Source organism: Xiphophorus maculatus, chromosome 17, assembly GCF_002775205.1.
Source record: "Xiphophorus maculatus strain JP 163 A chromosome 17, X_maculatus-5.0-male, whole genome shotgun sequence".
NCBI classification, from domain to species: Eukaryota; Metazoa; Chordata; class Actinopteri; order Cyprinodontiformes; family Poeciliidae; genus Xiphophorus; species Xiphophorus maculatus.
The window spans coordinates 152,501-171,654 of NC_036459.1; the positions used below are offsets into that span (position 1 = coordinate 152,501).

At 49.1% G+C, this 19,154-nt stretch overlaps 3 protein-coding genes across 4 annotated transcripts in view; 2 read left to right on the forward strand and 1 right to left on the reverse strand.

Annotated features, from left to right (window-relative positions):
- tspan12 (tetraspanin 12) overlaps nucleotides 1-619 on the reverse strand; it is a 10,380-nt gene extending 9,761 nt beyond the window's left edge. Inside the window, exon 1 of the mRNA XM_023350327.1 lies at nucleotides 1-619. This exon is cut by the window's left edge and continues 580 nt beyond it. The gene's annotated coding sequence lies outside the window, so the exon portion shown is untranslated.
- Nucleotides 620-1,040: 421 nt separating this feature from the next.
- ing3 (inhibitor of growth family member 3) lies at nucleotides 1,041-5,556 on the forward strand. Its single transcript, XM_005812684.3, has 13 exons — nucleotides 1,041-1,156; nucleotides 1,268-1,339; nucleotides 2,953-3,053; nucleotides 3,125-3,190; nucleotides 3,305-3,401; nucleotides 3,484-3,555; nucleotides 3,623-3,739; nucleotides 3,824-3,987; nucleotides 4,539-4,729; nucleotides 4,806-4,998; nucleotides 5,071-5,109; nucleotides 5,189-5,316; nucleotides 5,394-5,556. Exons 1-12 carry the CDS (start codon nucleotides 1,129-1,131, stop codon nucleotides 5,303-5,305), a joined length of 1,257 nt encoding a protein of 418 aa, XP_005812741.1. The 5' UTR covers nucleotides 1,041-1,128; the 3' UTR covers nucleotides 5,306-5,316; nucleotides 5,394-5,556.
- A 97-nt stretch (nucleotides 5,557-5,653) lies between these two features.
- On the forward strand, nucleotides 5,654-18,959 carry cped1 (cadherin like and PC-esterase domain containing 1). Of its 2 annotated transcripts, none has more exons than XM_023350320.1 (21): nucleotides 5,654-6,314; nucleotides 7,200-7,362; nucleotides 8,035-8,126; nucleotides 8,226-8,304; nucleotides 8,372-8,441; nucleotides 8,543-8,684; nucleotides 8,757-8,884; nucleotides 8,965-9,037; nucleotides 9,174-9,326; nucleotides 10,625-10,729; nucleotides 10,804-10,913; nucleotides 10,985-11,034; nucleotides 11,166-11,352; nucleotides 11,416-11,584; nucleotides 16,210-16,309; nucleotides 16,555-16,691; nucleotides 16,758-16,978; nucleotides 17,051-17,152; nucleotides 17,237-17,324; nucleotides 17,389-17,535; nucleotides 17,938-18,959. In XM_023350320.1, exons 1-21 carry the CDS (start codon nucleotides 6,120-6,122, stop codon nucleotides 18,136-18,138), a joined length of 2,712 nt encoding a protein of 903 aa, XP_023206088.1. In that variant the 5' UTR covers nucleotides 5,654-6,119; the 3' UTR covers nucleotides 18,139-18,959. The 2 variants fall into 2 exon arrangements, with proteins under 2 accessions (XP_023206088.1, XP_023206089.1); XM_023350321.1 differs by having other exon boundaries at nucleotides 8,375-8,441.
- Nucleotides 18,960-19,154: the final 195 nt, after the last annotated feature.

A 19,154-nucleotide genomic window follows, 5' to 3' on the forward strand; every position in this document is an offset into this window, starting at 1 on the left:
ATGAGGACATGTCATCCATTCCCATTAACTGAAAACAGAACACCGCGCCGCGCTGATCCAACTGATCTCTCAGTTATTGGTTGATTATGTGAGATCCCGTCACCATGGAAACTACGAGCCATTAGCTGGTTTAAATCTCTGCAGATTAATCCGGTTTAAAGTCATGTTTTAATTGAACTTATTGCTCTGACTCTGAAATGAATATTTCATCCAGAATCAGGTTTGAATATTTTCAGGGTTTTATGAATTAGCAGCGCTGCCGACAGCTGATGGTTTCATCCAGGACTCGTCGCTGTTTCTGTTGAGCTGTTAGCATGTCAGGACAGACAGCCTTCAGTCAGAGGACTCTTCAGATTCTCCCCGAGGCTGACTGCTACTGCAGACGGCAACAGTATCGCCGCCCACAACTCTGAGTTACGACAACATTTAATTTTCTTGGAGTTAAAACATCAATAGGAAGTAGTGAAACCATGAAATGTAGCAGGACAACAATAGTGACCAAGCTAAGAAATATAATAATAACAACAAACACTTGTAGGCCTATAGCTTTTTTATTTAATTTCCCTTTGGGAACAATAAAGTATTTATTTAATTTTTAATTTGTTATGATAATGATAATAATTGTAGTAACAATCCAATAGGTATAACAGCAAATATGAAATATACTACAGGCTATTATAAAAATATACTATAGAAATAATATAGTTATTCCGTATGTAAACATGCTGAGTTTTAAGAGTAAAATAAGAAACATATAAAGTTAATAAAAACTGTGAAACATTAAGGCTTTCAGGAACCAGATTCAGTCTGTCGCTGTGAATCGAAACAGGAATATGAAAAACATTTTATTCCTCATCTAAAATACATCGAACAACGGGAAAAAATCTGGACTTCTGGGTAGATTATGAAATGGAGAAAACTACAGCTCCCATGATGCAATAGCACGAAACCCCGCGAATCAAAATTCATTATTTTTTTCAAACCAATCAGATGACAGGAGGCAATTGACGTCATGCGTTCCTGCTTCTATTTTTAGGGTCTTTTTTCTGAGCTAGTCCACGGCTGGAGGCGCCATCTTGAAAGACGAATTTTGTCGATAAAAACGACTAAAAGGTTAAAAGCAGCAGGATGTTGTATCTGGAGGACTACCTGGAGAGTGAGTACGGGGCTGTGGCTGAGCGGCTGCGGGGTTTTGGGGCTCAATAAGCGGTAGATGGATCGCATTTGGCGGTCGGACCGTTAACGTCCTGTTTTTCTCCTCCCGCAGTGATCGAGCAGCTTCCCATGGACCTCCGCGACAGGTTTACGGAAATGAGGGAGATGGACCTGCAGGTTCAGAGTACGGTCCACAAACACACACACACACACACACACCGTCTCACACACACACGGAGCCACGGTGTAACCCTCAGAGAGAACTTGAGTCAAAACAAGGGAGGTTTTAGTTAGCGCTGATACTAAGATTCAGCTTTTAAAACTAGCATTTTCTACAGGCTCTGTAGACCCAGCAGCGCCCCCGACCGACACACACCAGGAACTGCTGCAGCTGGTTTATACTCTAAATAAACATTTTTATTTATTCCTTGAAAACTCGGTTAGAATAAAATGACAAAGATGGTGTCTTTAAAAGCTGTCAACCTTTTCAGTGATCTATTACAGTGGTTCTCAAACTTTTTTCAGTGATGTACCCCCTTAAAAATATATTTTTAGTCAAGTACCCCCTGACACGGGCAAAACATTTTTGGAATTAAAAAGAAGTACAGTGCTGTAAAATCACTGTCTGATTTATTAAAGCCAAACAACTTATATCAGTGAACCTGACAAATACATCCATATTGCAAACATTGCATGGTTAATCAAAAAAGAAAAACAGAAGACGGTGACCACCAGGAAGGTATAAAACCAGTCAAACCGTTTTATTTTAAAGGATATTGAAACTAAATACTGAATATACAATTCAGTGCATGAACACACATTTATATTTTATCGAACTTTTTACAAAATAATTTTTCCCAAGACTTATTATGAGGAGCCTACTGATTTTTTAAAGATATTTTGAAAAGCTTCACGTACCCCCTGCAGTACCTCCACGTACCCCCATTTGAGAACCACTGATCTATTACATAAATATCTGACTAAACATAAACTCCAGTCTGTTTTCCTGGGATTTTATGTGACAAAACAGCACAACATGGTGCAGAACTCTGACAGATATCACGCTTTTCAACATTTCTACAGAGAAAATCTGAAAAGTGTGGTGTGTGTTTGTATCCACCACAGCATGATGCCGCCACCACCTTGTTTGACCATGGGGAAGGTGTGTTCAGGGTGATGTGGGGTGTTGGTTTTCCTCCTCTCGGTGTTTGGATGTAGGTTAAAAAGTAGCAGAGCCTTCTTCTGCTAGCTTTGTCTCCTCCATGGCTTCCGTCTTCTGGATTTCTTTCATTGATTATTTTGTTCTTAGTAAATTGATTAACGGGTTCTACTGGATTTTCTTGCTAAATGGAGTCACTCTGTGTTGCTCTGTTACTTAAAATCACATTAAAAACCAGAAGAATTAAAGAGGAAATTAGGAAACAGTGAGGCAAATTTATTCTAGTTTGACCAGTTTTTAAAAGTATTGCCGTAAATCTTGTAATTAATAATCTAGCTTTAAAGCAAACTGAAAGTACAGGTACTCTCTCTTTAAATGACGCGTTTCTCACACTCAAGTTTTCTAAAACGAGAAGCTGCAGCTGGAAGAAACCCAGACAGGACCTCAGCTCCCCACTGTCACAACCTGAGTGGATGTTCTGCTGCCGCCAGAGCAGAACCCGTAGAATCCGAATGTGGTTGGTTCAGATCAACACGCTGCAGGTTCCGAGATGTTCTGCTGTTGGGATGGATGCTGTTCTCCCCAATGGATCAACCGGTTCTGCCTGGTTCTCTTCAGAGCTTCTCTTCCTGTTTCAGACGCCACGGACCAGCTGGAGCAGAAGGTCACAGAGTTCTTCCTCAACGCCAAGAAGAACAAGCCGGAGTGGAGAGAGGAGCAGATGGAGATCATCAAGAAGGTGGGAGCAGCTGGACCCAGAACCTTCCAGATGTTCTGTTCTGGTGAACGTCTGCTGTTCTTCTGTTTCAGGATTACTACAAAGCTCTGGAGGACGCTGATGAGAAGGTGCAGCTGGCCAATCAGATTTATGATCTGGTGAGATGTTCCGCTGATCTCCACTAATGGTGATCGGGCCTGGTTCTGACCGCCTAGCCCGGTTCTGTCAGTCCAGCTCAGCTTCTCGGCTTCCTGTCCTGTCTCTGTCCTCAGGTGGACCGGCACCTGCGGAAACTGGACCAGGAACTGGCCAAGTTTAAGATGGAGCTGGAGGCCGACAATGCTGGCATCACCGAGATCCTGGAGAGACGTGAGTCCCCCGGTCCGACCCGTTCTGGCGGTCTGGGTTCTGGCGGTCCGGGTCGGCTGACTTGTTCTGCTTTTGTCCTCAGGGTCTCTGGAGATGGACAGCCCGTCTCAGCCCGTCAACAACCACCACGTCCACTCCCACAGCAGCTCAGAGAGTGAGTCCAGCTGCCCGCCTGCAGGCCGGCTCTGGTTCCGGTTCTGACCGGTTCTGTTCTGTTCCAGAGAGGAAGTACAGCGCCCCGACCCACCACACCACCGAACACGTTCCAGAGAAGAAGTTCAAATCCGAAGCTCTGCTGTCCACACTCACGTCGGACGCTTCCAAGGAGAACACTCCAGGTAGGTTCTGCTCACCTGGACTGGACCCGGACCCAACCGGACCTTGGAACCTGCCCCTGTCCTGACTGTCCCTGTCACCTGCAGGTTGCCGTGCCAACAGCACGTCCTCGTCCACCAACAGCGTCTACAGTGTGAACCCATCCCAGCCGCTGGCGTCCTACAGCCTGACCTCGCTGCCTGCCGGGCCCGGCGCCGGAGCCGGCGCCATCACCATGGCGGCAGCCCAGGCCGTCCAAGCCACGGCTCAGGTGACCAGCTGTCGGCATCTGGAGAAAAGACTAGAAACGATCAGCACTGATGATGATGCATGTTGTTTTTACCTGATCCCCGATCAGACACTCAACAACACGCCTCGCATTATTGATGCCAACAGCTTGCCATAAGGCTTCCATATTTAATGGAGGTGCAGGTTGGACTGTCACAGAGCGATCAGGTCAACGATGCTACAGGCTAGCACAACCTGCACCGAGACTTTAACTATACACCTAGCTTAACCCGTCTGAGCAATCGCCGTTTGCTGTTAAACATAAACAGACGACACTTAGCCTGGTGGGGGTAAGAGGAGTCTGGCAGCCCATCAGGCTGATGATCCACAGAGGAAACCTGTTAGCAGTTAGCATTGGGAGGTCAGTGAGTTCATTGACAGTTTGAACAATTATATGGAAAAACATTTTTATAAAAGTTACAAACTGGAGCCTTAAAAAGCATCAGGCCTTCAAGTTTAAACTGAAAGTCTTTTCTGACATTAAACTCAGTAAAGTCGAGTGTTGAATTGGTTCTGACTGGTTCTGGTTCCCAGATGAAAGAGGGCCGACGGACCTCCAGCCTGAAGGCGAGCTACGAGGCGATCAAGAACAACGACTTCCAGCTGGGTCGGGAGTTCTCTTTGACCCGGGAGAATTCGGGCTACTCTTCATCGGCGCTGGCCTCCACCTTGACCCAGAACCTGACCCCCAGCGCCGCCTCCGACTCCCGCGGACGCAAGTCCAAGTAAGGCCCCCGCCACACCAGGACGAGTCTGACCAGGTCTGACCGGGTCTAATCGGGTTGCCTGTTCTGGTTCCAGGAGCTCCATCAAGTCTTCCAACCACCAATCGTCTTCGTCGTCCTCCTCTTCCTCGCTGTCTTCCTGCTCGTCTTCGTCGGCGCTGGCCCAGGAGCTTTCCCAGCAGGCCGCGGTTCTGCCGGAAGCCGACGCCAACAGCCAGGTGGACTGGACCTACGACCCCAATGAGCCGCGCTACTGCATCTGCAACCAGGTAGGTTGGCGGCCCGCACGTTCTGGTTCTGCTCTGGTTCTGCTCTGGTCTAACTGGATCCGTCTGCTGCAGGTTTCCTATGGAGAGATGGTCGGTTGTGACAACACAGATGTGAGTATCCAGATGTTCAGCTTTTTGACCCAGTTGCCTGGCTGGTTCTGACCCAGTCCTCACCCGGTTCTGTCTCCAGTGCCCCATTGAGTGGTTCCACTATGGCTGCGTGGGCCTGACCGAGGCACCCAAAGGGAAGTGGTTCTGCCCCCAGTGCACGGCTGCCATGAAGAGGAGGGGCAGCCGCCACAAATAGACCAATCACAGGTCAGGAGCTGTGACATCATCAGTGGCCAGGGTTCTGCCTCTGCTCTGGTTCTGATCCGATTTCTCTTTCTCTGCAGTTTGGACTGTTTCCCATCAGACTTTGCTCCCTCACTGCAACTAAAAAAACTACAAACTCTACTGGACTACAACTATGGAGGCCTCTGTGGTTCAAATGGACAGTTTCTGAATGTAGTGTGTGTGTGTGTGTGTGTGTGGTAAATAAACTGAGGATGTTTTCTATCTGCTGCTTCTTCTGGTGTTTGATGCTGTGACGGTGGAACCTGTTAGCGAGGAAACAGCGCCCCCGTGCGGACGATGCCTTAATGTGAAAAGTTTGAACGACATCAGGAGGAAACTGAGTTTAAATAAAACCTTTTGAAATTAAAAGCCAGACATAAAACATTTGACCAGGATCAATAAATCTAAATATTTCTAGAATAACGGAACCAACCGGACTTTGTCCGGTTCTGGTTCTGGTCTTTAGGTCATAAGAAACAGAACCAAAAATCCGTTTGTCTCTTTAACCAGCCGCTTGTGTTCCAGAAATAACTCCTTCGGGAGGAAGAGGAGGTGCGGACCTCCTGAATCTGCTGCTGTTGTTAGAAAGTTCAGAGGAAGAGTGAAACCCGAGCTGCTCCTCCTCCTCCTGCTGGACTAACTGGAACCAGATGGTGAAGCTCCAGCTTGTTTTCCCAGAACTGCGGCGGCTCCAGCCCGGACCCAGCGAGCGGAGACCCGGACCTCCTGGATGAAGCTGCTGCTCTTCCTCGCCAGGTGGAGGTGAGGAAGTGAAGCCGCTCCTCATGCTTCGCCTCCTCTTCCTCAGGATGCTGCTGCGGCGGCGCGCGTGCGCGGCCCCGCTGGTTCTGCTGCTCGCGCTGCTTTACCTCTGCTACCAGACCCTGAAGGTGAACCGGAACCAGAACCGGAGCGAGTCGGAGGAGATGGAGACTAGGAGACTGATCTCGTCTCTGGACGCCCTGCAGGAGGAGACGCAGGTGAGACTCACCTGAACTGCGCCTGCGCAGATGAGCTCCCACCCACAGGTCGGCTCTGGAGAAACATCAGAATACCGAGTAAATAAAATATTAACGCAACAAAAGATACCGGCAGTAGTCCAAATCAGAATTGATTTCTTAAAACCTATAAAGTTATAATCGGAGAAAAAAGGACAGATTCTTCCTGTTCAAATCATTTAATCAGTTATTGATCACATGATCAGAAAGCTCCGGGAGGAGACCGCATTCCTTCCGGCCTGGAATATTTTTAGGACCCGAATCCTCCAACGGGATGAGCGGCAGCGGGGCGGGCCAACCCGGACCGCAGGTTCTGCTGGGTCCACTTGGTATTTGACCCTGGATAAAAATATTCCTGTGGGAGGAGTTCCTGGTTCTGGAGCGCTGTCAGAACTTCGGCCCGGGTTCGTCTGCTCCTGAAGCCGCTACGGAGCGGGAGGTCCGGCTCCAGCGGCTTCCTGTCCGGACCGGACCAGAACCGGACCGAACAGCAACAGTGGGATTATTTATCCTGAAATCTCATATTTCACTTTGGATGCCACAGTTTCAACCTGAATGTTTGAAACTGTGAGGCTAAAAGTTTAGCTTCGTTATAAACGTTTAAATAATGTTTGGCTAGTGGGCTAAATAAACTGGAGGGTCCAGTCCTCTGAGCTGAACCAGAACCAGAACCGACTGGAGCCAGTTCATCTGAGAACAAACTCAGTTTGTTAGAACCACCCAGACTAACCCTAGTTCTGGTTCTGGAGTCGATGATAAACAGCTGATGCTGATTATTTATAGCAGATTTCAGGCTGTTGAAGAACTGGATCAGAACCGGACCAGTTTCAGGTTCTGGACCTTCAACCGATCTGTATATTTCCTCAGGCCCGGTCATCTCAGCGCCGGCGCCAGGCCGTGGTTCTGATGGGTCGCCACGGCCCGTCGGACCCTGAGGTCGTGCTGCACCAGCAGGTTCTGCAGCAGATGGGATATCAGGTCCATTTGACCCGATTCGCTGAGACCAGCAGCTTCCTGAGGACGCAGAGCGGTGAACACACACACACACACACACACACACACACACACACAGGGTGGAGACTTCCTGTCATGTGACTTCCTGTCCAGCAGCTGGAAACAATCAGGCAGAGGACTTTCTGCTGCTGAGGTTCTGCAGAGAGTCCAGATCTGGGCCTGGAGTCCAGTTCAGTTTATTTCTGTGGCTCCAATTCACAATGAATCATCCCAGTTTCATCATCCATTCATCCCAGTTCTGCCCAGTTGGATTAGTTGTTCTAATTGGATTCAAATTTCTGTCTGACCTGCAGCATCACTCCTCCTGACCAGCAGGGGGCGCTGCCATTGACTTTGCAGCAATCCCTCAAACTCAGCATGTATGTAGCGACAGTGGAGAGGAAAAACTCCAACAGAACCGGAACCGGAACGGACTGCAAGTTGGAGAAGATGGATGTTTATCGTTCCTGTAGGATTAAATGACATCCTGGTTAAAAGCTTCATCACTGGAGGATCATTTGATCCAGATCAATAATCGACTGATCAAGTTCTGTTCAGAGGTTCTGATCCAAAAGCAAAAACTTCTGTCATTCAGGATTTAACGTCCTGTAATTTACTAGAACAATCTGGATTACAGAGGAGTTTCACCAACACAGAACCCTGTGGGAACCCTCTACCTGTCCTGACTCCTCCCCTCTACCTGTCCCAGGTGTGGGTGGGTGGAGCCTCCTGCTGTGTCTCAGTTCTTCAGAACCGAGCTGCTTGAGGAGGATCAGATTCTCACACCTGCAGCATCAGATGGTGAGACTCACCTGTCCAGGCTGAGTCCTGCCGGATGACATCACAGCTGACCAGTGTGTGTGTGTGTGTGTGTGTGTGTGTGTGTGTGTGTGTGTACAGGTGAACCTGCTACCTGAGCTGATGGAGGCGTTTTCAGATGCAGGTGAAGGTCGCTGTCGCTTCTACCTGCAGCTGACAGGTGGGTCTGTTCCAGGTCAAGCAGAAGTCAACTTCAGCACAGTATTTGACCTTTGACCTTTCTGTAGAAGCTGATCATCCCATGAGGCCTGTGTCCTGTGGGTCATCCAATCAGAAGCCTCTCTTTCCTCAGAACAGGTGAGCATGGGGCCGTCAGGTGATCTGGGTCTGATTGGACCTGGAAGCTCCATGTTTTCCGATTGGACGGTGAAACTTTCCATTTCCTGTTTCCGGGACAGACCCGGCCACGCCCCCTCTCCTGCTCTGGTTGCCATGGTGAATGTCTTTGTCCTGGTGACCTCTGTGACCCCTCTGACATCCTTCCTGCATGACGTCATCGTGGTGAAGACCAGCGAGAACGACCCAGGCCAGCAGACCCAGGTGAGGAACCAGAACCTCTGGGAGGATCCGGGTCGGTAGAACCTCCTGACCTTTTGACCTCCTGCCCTCCAGATCAGAACCTTCCTGCTGCAGCGGTTCGGCCCAGCCTCGGCCCGGCTGGCCCGGGTCCAGGTCCAAAGGGTGGTGGTGGCGGTGCTGCGGGCGGCGTCGACCAATCAGGAGCCGGCAGCGGGCAGCAGGTGAGGCCTGGTTCTCCCCAGGTTCGTCTCTGCGGATCCGTCCGGTTCTGACTGCTGGTTCCGGTTCTGGTTCTGTCCAGCTGCCTGCTGTGCTTCCAGCTGCTCACCTTCACTCTGATGTTCAGCGGTGCCGCCTCTCCAGCTGTGGTCCAGGTGAGCTCTGGCGCCCCCTGCTGGCCACGCCGGTTCTGACCCGCGTGTCTCAAAGTTCTTCCAGGTGGTACCTGCTCAGGACCGGTTCTGTTACACTGCATGTCCAGCAGGGGTCAGTGTGTCTCTGTCTGTCCAGGTGGACCCGGGACTCACCGTCCCGTCTCAGGGTGAGGACGCCTTTAGAGGACAGATCACCAGAGACCGGGTCCTGGAGGACAGCCTGCGCCTGCTGCTGCCGCCGCCAGCACACCTGCAGACCAACCTGTCCTTAGGAACCCTCAGGCAGCAGGTGAGTTTGTGTTGCCGTAGCAACGGGAAGCAGGAAGGTGTTCAAAGTGAGGCCCGGGGGCCGTTTGCGGTCCCTGATAACAATCCAGGAATAAAATAAATGAAAAAAAAACAACTTTTAAAGTAAAATCTGTTTACAGAAATGTAAACATAGTGATCCTCTGGGCTTTCTGTTGCCATGGTAACTCACTGACCTTACTCTGAAGTTCAGCTTAAAGAATCAGATCAGCTTTGAAGTGCTGCAGCAAAACAGACTAAATAAAAACAAAGTAAATAAAACAAACTAAATAAAACCAGACTAAATAAAACAGACTAAATAAAACAAACTAAATAAAAACAGACTAAATAAAAACAAAGTAAATAAAACAAACTAAATAAAACCAGACTAAATAAAACAGACTAAATAAAACAAACTAAATAAACACAGACTAAATAAAAACAAAGTAAATAAAACAAACTAAATAAAAACAGACTAAATAAAACAAACTAAATAAAAACAGACTAAATAAAACAGACTAAATAAAACAAACTAAATAAAAACAGACTAAATAAAAACAAAGTAAATAAAACAAACTAAATAAAACCAGACTAAATAAAACAGACTAAATAAAACAAACTAAATAAAAACAGACTAAATAAAAACAAAGTAAATAAAACAAACTAAATAAAACAAACTAAATAAAAACAGACTAAATAAAAACAGACTAAATAAAACAAACTAAATAAAACAAACTTAATAAAAACAGACTAAATAAAACAAACTAAATAAAACAAACTAAATAAAAACAAAGTAAAACAGACTAAATAAAACAAACTAAGTGAAACAAACTAAATAAAAACAGACTAAATAAAACAACCTAAGTAAAAACAAACTAAATAAAACAAACTAAATAAAACAAACTAAATAAAAACAGACTAAATAAAACAAACTAAATAAAACAAACTAAATAAAAACAGACTAAATAAAAACAAAGTAAAACAAACTTAATAAAAACAGACTAAATAAAACAAACTAAATAAAAACAGAGTAAAACAAACTAAATAAAACAAACTAAGTGAAACAAACTAAATGAAAACAGACTAAATAAAACAACCTAAGTAAAAACAAACTAAGTAAAATTAATCTATGTAAAACAAACTAAATAAAACAAACTAAATAAAAACAAAGTTAAACAAACTAAATAAAACTAAGTAAAAACAAACTAAGTAGAACTAAGTGAATCAAACTAAATAAAACAGACTAATGGATAGTTTGGTCTGTTTATTGCTGAGGGTTTTAACTGGAGCCTCTGTTTTCAGTACGGTGGCTGCAGAGGGACACACAGCAGCTGTTTGAACCACGACCACTTCCTGTTCCTGCTGCGCTTCCACCTGCAGCTGCAGACGCCGTCACCCTTCCACCTGGTACACCTGGTTCTGGTGGTTCTGATGGTTCTGGTTGTGTCATGGAGCTGATCTGAATCAGTGTCTCTCTGCAGCTTCATCCCTCCTCTTCCTCCTTGTCTTCCTCATCTTCGTCGGCCCCCCCCAGCCTGCTCCTCCTCCTCCTCCTCAGGATCAGTCGGCACCACCACCTGCAGAGCAGCAGGTGAGCAGCCGAAGCTTCCAGCCAATCAGCTGCTTTCTCCTTCAGTCACATGACTCACCTGTTCTCCTCAGAGAGGCCAACCCACCGACCAATCAGCAGCCGGTGTCCGGGTCACCTGGAGGTGAGAAACATCTGGAGCGCAGTGACCGGACCGGACCAGAACCGGCCCAACTACCGGTATCTGGTTGTGTTTTCAATCAGAAATCTGGATCCTCCAAACTGCCCCCTGATTGGCCGGCGTTCTGCCCCCAGGGTCGTGTTCGGACCCCCGCCTGAGGCAGATCTACTCGGAGCCGCCCCTCAGCCTGACTCCGCCCTTTAACCCCTCCATGAAGGAGTACCGGGCCGAGGTTCCCTTTGACACGGTGATGGTTCGGATCCGACCGGAACCCATCAGCGCCGCCTGCGTCGTCCGACTGGACGACCACCGAGGACCCAGGTTAGCCCCGCCCCCCGACCCCTGACCTCTGACCTCACAGTTCTGACCCATTCTCCTCCTCAGGACAGCCAACTTCCCGGTCGGCATGGGAACCAGCCAGATCAGCGTCCTGGTGACAGACGGGGCAGAGCCTCGTCCCGTCGTCATGACGATCTACACCGTCCACATTTACCGCGAGAGTCGACCCAGCCTGCCGGCGTTCGGAGACCATGTGACCTGCAGCTTCCTGCAGGTGGGCCAGGGGTTGGGGGTCACAGAACCGCTGACTCGGGTCAGACGCGTTGAACGTTTAATGTTCCAAAATCAGAAACCGGGTCGCTCCCATCAGGTTCTGATTCTGATCATCCATGAGGCCGATCTCTGGCCAATTTTTCGCTTTTCCTATAAATGATACTAAATTATCTGGCAATAAATTCACTAATTTAGACATAACAGACATATTTGACCACATAACTAAAATCAGCTGCTGCTCGCCGTGACAGTTCAGTCTGGAGGTTCAGCGGCTCCGTCTGAAATGTCACCTCCAGTAGCGGCGGTCCAACAGCCGGAGCAGAACCGGCGTCTCGCTCCGCAGCTCCAGACTTCAGTTATTGTTCATCCTTCTGACCGTGTTGGAAGCTGCGCTGCTCTACCTGCTGTCTGGATCCGGACGTCTTTGGTTCCGTTGAGCCTCCATGCAGCCAAATTAATCAAGTGTTTGGTTTTTAAATATCATATTAGATTCGTTGTGTTTCGCCCCCGAGGTCATTTCCTGTTGCAACACGCAAACGTCCCGGTTCACTCAGAGCGTTAAAGTTCCTCACTACAGGACTTGATGCTGCGCAGCGAGAAGGCAGGAGGAGAGCAGCTGCAGGCTGAGAAGGAGAGGCAGGTGATCGGATTTGGCGATCATACACTTTTCACGGAAATCGGCCGATCATGATCGGTGCCGATCGATCATAGCACCTTTATCAGAACCGATAAAAAGTTCACTGCAAAAAAACTCAAATCTGACCACATTTTTTTGTTTAGATCAAATCCAGGAGAAAATAAAAATAACTTCTTAATGCTGATTTTATTCCCGTCATAAAAAAACTTTCCATGGAAACACGGATCATCCAGAACCAGAAGCTCAGAATAATCCAGAAAACTGAAGGAGAAACGTCTCCAGAACCTTCATCCTCCTCCTCTTCCTCCTGTTCTGGGTCCCGACCCCACGGTGACCTCTGACCCCCTCGGTCCACCTCCTGCTTCCTGTCCGGAGCTGAGGCCGCTCGGTTCGGCCAGCGGGGGGCGCCACAGTTCCGTCCTGGAAACAGACTCAAAATAAAGAGTTTGAAACGAGTCGGACCAGAACCAGAACTAGAACCGGGTCGGTCCAGAGCAGCTTTGGTCCTGATTGCATTCAGAAATGAGAATGACTGAAACTGGACCAGAACCAGCCACAGTCCGATCAGAACCGCTGCCCGTTTTAAGAAATCCAGTTTAAAGTTCTGGAGAACAGAACTGGCACCAGAACCGAACAGAGTTCTGGAACCGGATCAGAACCGGGTTCTCCTGGGAACGTTGGGTTCTGATCCAAACAGACAGGGTCATCTTCCAGAACCTCTTCTCCAGCGGGTCATTCAGGATCCTTCAGGCCCGGTTCTGGAGGTTCTGTCAGGTCAGTTCTGTAGAATCTCTTTCACAAAGACACCAACCCGGTGGAGATCTGTCAGCTTCTGGGTCAGAACCAAGGTCCAAAATCTCCTTGATGCATCATCACAGCTGATGACTCAGTTCTGTTCTATAGGGCGGCCCGGGTTCTGGTTCTGTTATGTGTTTTCACATTTTCTTCTTTTCCAATCTCCGCGGTTCCGTCTGCCAGAACCGTTTTTGCTGACCAGAACCATCTGAGGCCTTCGGACCCGGCAGGAATTTCTTTCCAGATTCGCAACAGAGACGAAACAGAACCAGCACCGAACGCTGCGGCCCGGTCCAAACACGACTTTGAGCCTCTGTCCGAAGGCACAGAACAGATCCGAGCAGCGTGGCTGGACCCGGCCGGACCCGGTTCCTTTCGCTCTGCTGAGCTGTGATGTCCCCCCCCCCCTTGCTGATTCCCAGAATAACAGAGCGATGATCCGATGAGAGCCGATCCGGATTACACGGGCCTGCGAGCGGATCCGGGTCCGGAGCTTTGATCACGGCGCCGGACGGTGAGTGTTTCTGTCCGGCCTGGACGGATCGAGTCCGACAGAACAGAAACGCTTCCAGCACAAAGTCAAACATTTGGCCCATTTGAAAACTTTGTCCTTCAGCTTCCTGGATCAGGAAGACCAGAACCGCAGCGCTGCACAAACCGGACCTTTCATTTCCCAGACCCACAGATTCTACATGGTTCTAGAGTTTCCTCTTCCCAACACAGAACTTCCTGTTCCTCGGTTCCCCAGCAACATCCTGTTCCCAACAAAGTTCCCAAAACACCTAAAACCTAAAGAGCTTCAGTTCCCAAAGGAAACTTTCAGTTCCAACCAGAAGCACAAATTATTTTAAACAATATTAAAAATCCAGAAGAAAAAGTTTAATTCCTTCTTTAATTAGAATCGAATAAAATAACATTTTACATTTGAGTGGAGGAACCAGGTTTCTGGGCCGGGAGTCCTTGGAGGAGCTGGAGGGAAGTCTGGGCCGTCCTGCTGAGGCTCTGGAGTTGAAGTTGAAGGGAACTAAGTTTTCCAGGTGGTTTTCCAGGCCGGTTGCTATAAGATGTTCTGAGAAACAGAAAAGCTTCCAGTTTCTGAAACTGCAAAAGATGGACAGAAGTTTCCTAAAAAAGGTGGATGAATGGTGATCAGTCCTTCCAGAAACACAGAAGTCTGGATCTGGTTTTATTCCTGTCAGCAACAAACCTGGAATAGTTGCAGGTTTTCCCTGATATATTTCCATATTCCAGCAGCTGGAGTTCCAGGTTAAATCTGGAAATGTTTTTCCTAATGAGGATCGTCGTTTTGCTGAAGTGACCAGGGGCCTCATGCACTAAAGGTTTGCAGTTTTCCCACTAAAACTTGGCGCAGGACAAATTTAGAAAAGTGCGGCGCACAAAAAGTTCCAGATGTATGAAGCCGAGCTCCGATCGGACCTGCTCACCTTTCCTCTAGTCATCCTGATTTACAGGAAGCAGAGCAGCTGCTGCTCCGCCTGTCGCCTCCAGAAATACATATTCATGGAAATTAGTATAAAGAGCGTTCAGCCGGGATTTCAATGTGTCTTCTGAATCCAGGAATCAGGAGCAGAAGTTACATTTACAGAGTCCAGATGATTTCTGGCTCCACTGGAGGACGGCTGCAGCTGGACCGGTACCGGTACCGGTACCTGCTTTAAGTTCTGCTCAGAGCTCCAGGATGATCAGTCTGGATGAATCTAAACGATCAGAAACCAGCAGATCAATCTGATCTCTGATCAATGGCTCCATGTTCTCCATCAGAGCCAAAGCTCCTCAGGTAGCGGCTCACCTTGGTGCAGCTACTGATATACCTGGGATTGTCTCCACACCTGATCACCTGATCAATAATCAAACTGTTTGATCAGCCCTGGTTTCTCTCTAGTGAGAATAAATAGATGCATTCAGACGATGAGTTTCATCTTTATGAGACACAAACTGAGCAACATGATTATTTACATTGAGGTTTTCACATCCTGTATTTTCTTTATTCTGTGTGTGTGTGTGTGTGTGTGTGTGTGTGTGTGTTAGCTTATTGTCTGAGGATAAATGTCATGGTTTAAACAGTAAAATATTAAAATCATAAAATCATGGGGTTTGATGCTTCCTGGTCTAAATAACTGGATCAGATTTCTGTGGATTTACTGAGTTTTGACTCTTTGTAGTTTATTATTGTCCACAGATAAAGTTTGTGTGGCTGCTGCTCATTTTCACTGCAGGTCAAAGGTTAGCGTATATTAACCCCCATTTTCACGCCACGTTCTTTTTTATACATGCCGACTTGTGTGTAAAATATGGCGCCGATACATTTTTCCTGCGTACGCCGCTTTAGACGTGAGGCGTCTGCAGAGCGGCGCAGACAGGAAGTGGACATGAGGAAGGAGTCCAGCCTCAGAGCGGATGAATCGCTCCAGCTCTCCTCCAGGATTCAGGAAATATTCCTCCATGTCTGGAATCTGACCTGGAATTCCAGTCCTCATCAGAACATTTTCCTTCTGATTGTCATTCCTGTTTTCCTCCGTTTCAGTGAGTCAGATTTGGATCAAATCCAAGAACATTCCTGAACTCCCAAGTGTTTGTTGGGAAAATGTCTGAATTTTAAGCAACTTTATTCAAATATTTTCAGTTTTTTCTTCTTTTTTTATGTAGAAATTCCTTCAGTGAGGAATAAATTCCTGTTTCATTTAAAGATGCATGTTTCAGTTTTTTGGTTTGTTTTGTTTCAAAATCTCTGGAACATTTTGGGTTCAGACTGAACCGTATTGATTCTGGTTGTGTGGCTCCTGATGCTGCAGCCGTTTCTTTAATGAGCCGGGAAGCTTCAGCCGGTGGAACCAGAATCTCTGACTGGGATGACAGGCCCGGCCCAGTTCGAGCGTTTACTCTGAGCTCAGGTACGAACAAGAAAATCCCTGTTAAGTTTTCTTGTCACACTTTGTTGCGAGCTGCAGCGCCGGCGTGTTGAATGTGGCGCCGCCACGAAGAACTGCGGCGGCGGAGGAAGAAGAAGAAGAGCCGCGTCTGTGAAGCCGGCAGCAGACGGGGAGGTTTATCTGACCTCTGACCTCTGGGCTGGATGAAAGCTTTGATGCTGAGATGCTGCAGAAGCCAACCCAATGCATGCTGGGTAATGTATGCAGCGTGAAGGGCTCCCCTATCTGCTCTCCCTGTTGCAGGACTGCGGCATGCGGGTCCAACCGGGTCGGTCCTGCGGTCTCCAGCCTCACCTCCTGCCCCAGAGTCCCGTCCGGCCCTGCGGCTCCGGACACGTCCCAGGTAGCGTCTCCCATCAGAACCCGGGTCGCTCCTCAACATGGGAAAGACCAGAGAACACAATGCTACACGCTAGAGAACCAGGTCTCTCCTGGTCTCCATAGCAACCGTTAGACTAACTCTACAGTCAGGAAGAAGAGTTTCCTACCATCTGAAAGGTCTTACCCGTCCCGGTTCTTTACCCGGACCCGGTCGGACCCCCTCGGTACCGGCGGCTCACCTGGGTCCGTCTCTCACCTGTCCGTCAGGTCGCTGGGTCGTCCCCTGCCTCAGCTGCTCCGACAACAGGACCTGTGATTGGAGGGAGGTCGTCTGGCAGCCAGACGGCTGCTACCACCCGCTGGTGCGGCGCCCCCTGCTGCAGGACTGCATGGCGAACAGGAAGGTGAGGTCACGTGACGGGGCACCGCGCACCGTCGGCGCCGCCAGCTGATTGGCCGGTCTCTGCTAGGTCATGTTCATCGGGGACTCCACCAACCGCGGGATGATGTTCTTCCTGATGGAGCGGGTCAACGGCAGCCTGCAGGCCTGGGGCAGAGCTCACCACACGCTGCTGTACCGCAACCTGAACCGGCGCCGCACGCAGGTCAGCTACTCCTACTATCCTCGCTTCTGGCTGGAGGGCAGCCACAGGCCCACCTTCAGGCAGGCCCTGCTGCAGCTCATCAACAGGTGACAGGAAGTAGGCCGCGGCGCTTCCTGCGTTGCGCCGCGTTCCTCGGCTGAGCCTCTGTTTCTGCGAAGGTCTCGGCCGCTGGAGAACTCCGAGCAGACGGTGCTGGTGGTGGGCGGAGTCCAGTGGCTCAACAGCGACCACCTGAGGACGGTGCAGGACGTATTGGACAGGTAAACGCACACCGACACCACAGGTGTTCTCAGAATGCAGAGGCCATGACAGCAGCCCCTGAGGAACTCCTCTGTCCCCATCAGGGAATCTCTGAGCCAAGTCCTGGTGGTGGTGAAGTCTCTGGGGATGGGCTTCCACCTCCCTGTAGACGGAATCCGCTCTCTGAGCCTGGTAGGTTCCCTGCGGAGGGAAAGGTCCCGCCGCAGCGCACATCTCTGACGGCGTTTCCCTGCAGATGGAGATACGAGGTCTGTTCAGAGACAACGCCGAGCTGATCTCCACGGCCAGGCGGCTGCGCTTCGAGGCCGTGGACACCTTCAGCGTCACCGTGGGTCGATACAAAGAGTTCCTGCAGGGCCGCTGCGCCTGCCACTTCCATGAGGTAAAGCAACGCCGCCATCCGGGGATTCGGGTTCAGAACCGGGTCGGACGGTTCCAGGAACCTGCAGAGACGCCTTCCTGTTCCTCGACTTCTACCACCCAAAACCCTTCCTGTTAGCAGCACCGCTGTTCAGGTTCCTCGTCTCCTAACGGTCCAGATCCTGGGAACCGCTTCGGCTCCTCCAGAAAAGATTCAGGTCCACAACAAAGTTTCTGCTTCCTGAAACAACAGATTCTTTTTTCAGAGGAAGTTCCAACGATCCGGTTCTAAAACAAAGGAACTGGTTCAGAGAATCAGTTCCATCTTTCCTGATTTGGCTCAAAGATCCTGACAAAGTGCTGCAGCTTCCTGCCGTTCAGAACATTCCAGTTTTCCAGCTGATCCCGTCTCCTCTCCTTCCAGGTGGAGAAGCTCCGATCCTCCGACCAAGCAGACGGCGAGGCGTCCACCAGGAAAAAGCCCGGAACCAGAACCGGCAGCCATTCCGTGCTGGATGTGGAACAGGAAGTCGGGTCGAAGGCTCCGACCTTTCGGGTTCACGGAGCGGTCAACCAGGTGTACTCCGAAATCCTGCTGAGCCGCCTGTGTCCCGGGAGCAGATGAGACTCGCCTGTCTCCTCCGGGTCAGCACCGCCGGGTTCTGCCGGGTCGGCGTTCGCTTCACTGATGTTCCGGGATGAACATGGAAGTCCAACTGACTAGGAAGGGAACTGTATCCGGAAAAACTTCTGGTTTGACGAGGAGGATGCAGAAAAATCCCCAAATAATCTGAGAAACTCAAAATATTCCCAGAAACTTAATTTGGTAAAAATTCCCCTGATGGGAAGTTTCACATTCCCTACAAGATTCCCACATCCAATAGAAACTTTTCCCAGATTTTCCATCCAGACTTTTCTAGGTTTTCCAGGCATTGAGCAGGCAGCTGCCGGATTTAACCTGGAGGAACATCGGACCGATCCGGGTCGCTGCAGAACCAAATCCAGTAAAGGAATTCTGGTGGAATCAGATTTTCCATCTGCTGGGAATGAATCTGGAATTCCGATCCGGAACCTGACCCAGAGTTCCAGAACCGCTGTCATTTCATCCAGGTTCCATCAAACCCGACCGGATGCTCATCAGAACTCTCAACCGGGTTCTCCTGGTTCCTGGTTCTGTCCAGCATGGACTTAGAACTCAGTGATTTGGACCGGCCCGGTTCTGAAGGTCTCCAGCTTCCAGAACCAGCAGCTGCTCCAAGTCCAAATAACTGAGCGAGGAGCGGACATGTGACACGTCTGGTTCTGGTCGGATTGGACCTTTTGGTTCCGTTTTATTTTCCTACAGATGATTCTGCTGCTGTGCGGTTCTGTTCAGCCCACCTGCGGTTCCGGTTCTGTTCATGGATCTGAGCTTCCTCTGATGCTAATAAAGTTTTTATTCTCTTATTTTTTTTAGTTACTCAATTTATTTAATCAGAACCGAACCGGCCCAGTTTCTGCAGACTCGGTTCGGTCCGGAACTGGCCAGGCCCCGGTAGGCAGAACCAGGGGTACTTTCTATGAGGTCAGGGTTGCCATGGTTACCAGAACCTCCTGGTTTCTTCCTCCGGACGTTTCGGAACCAGTGGCACTCGATCCAGT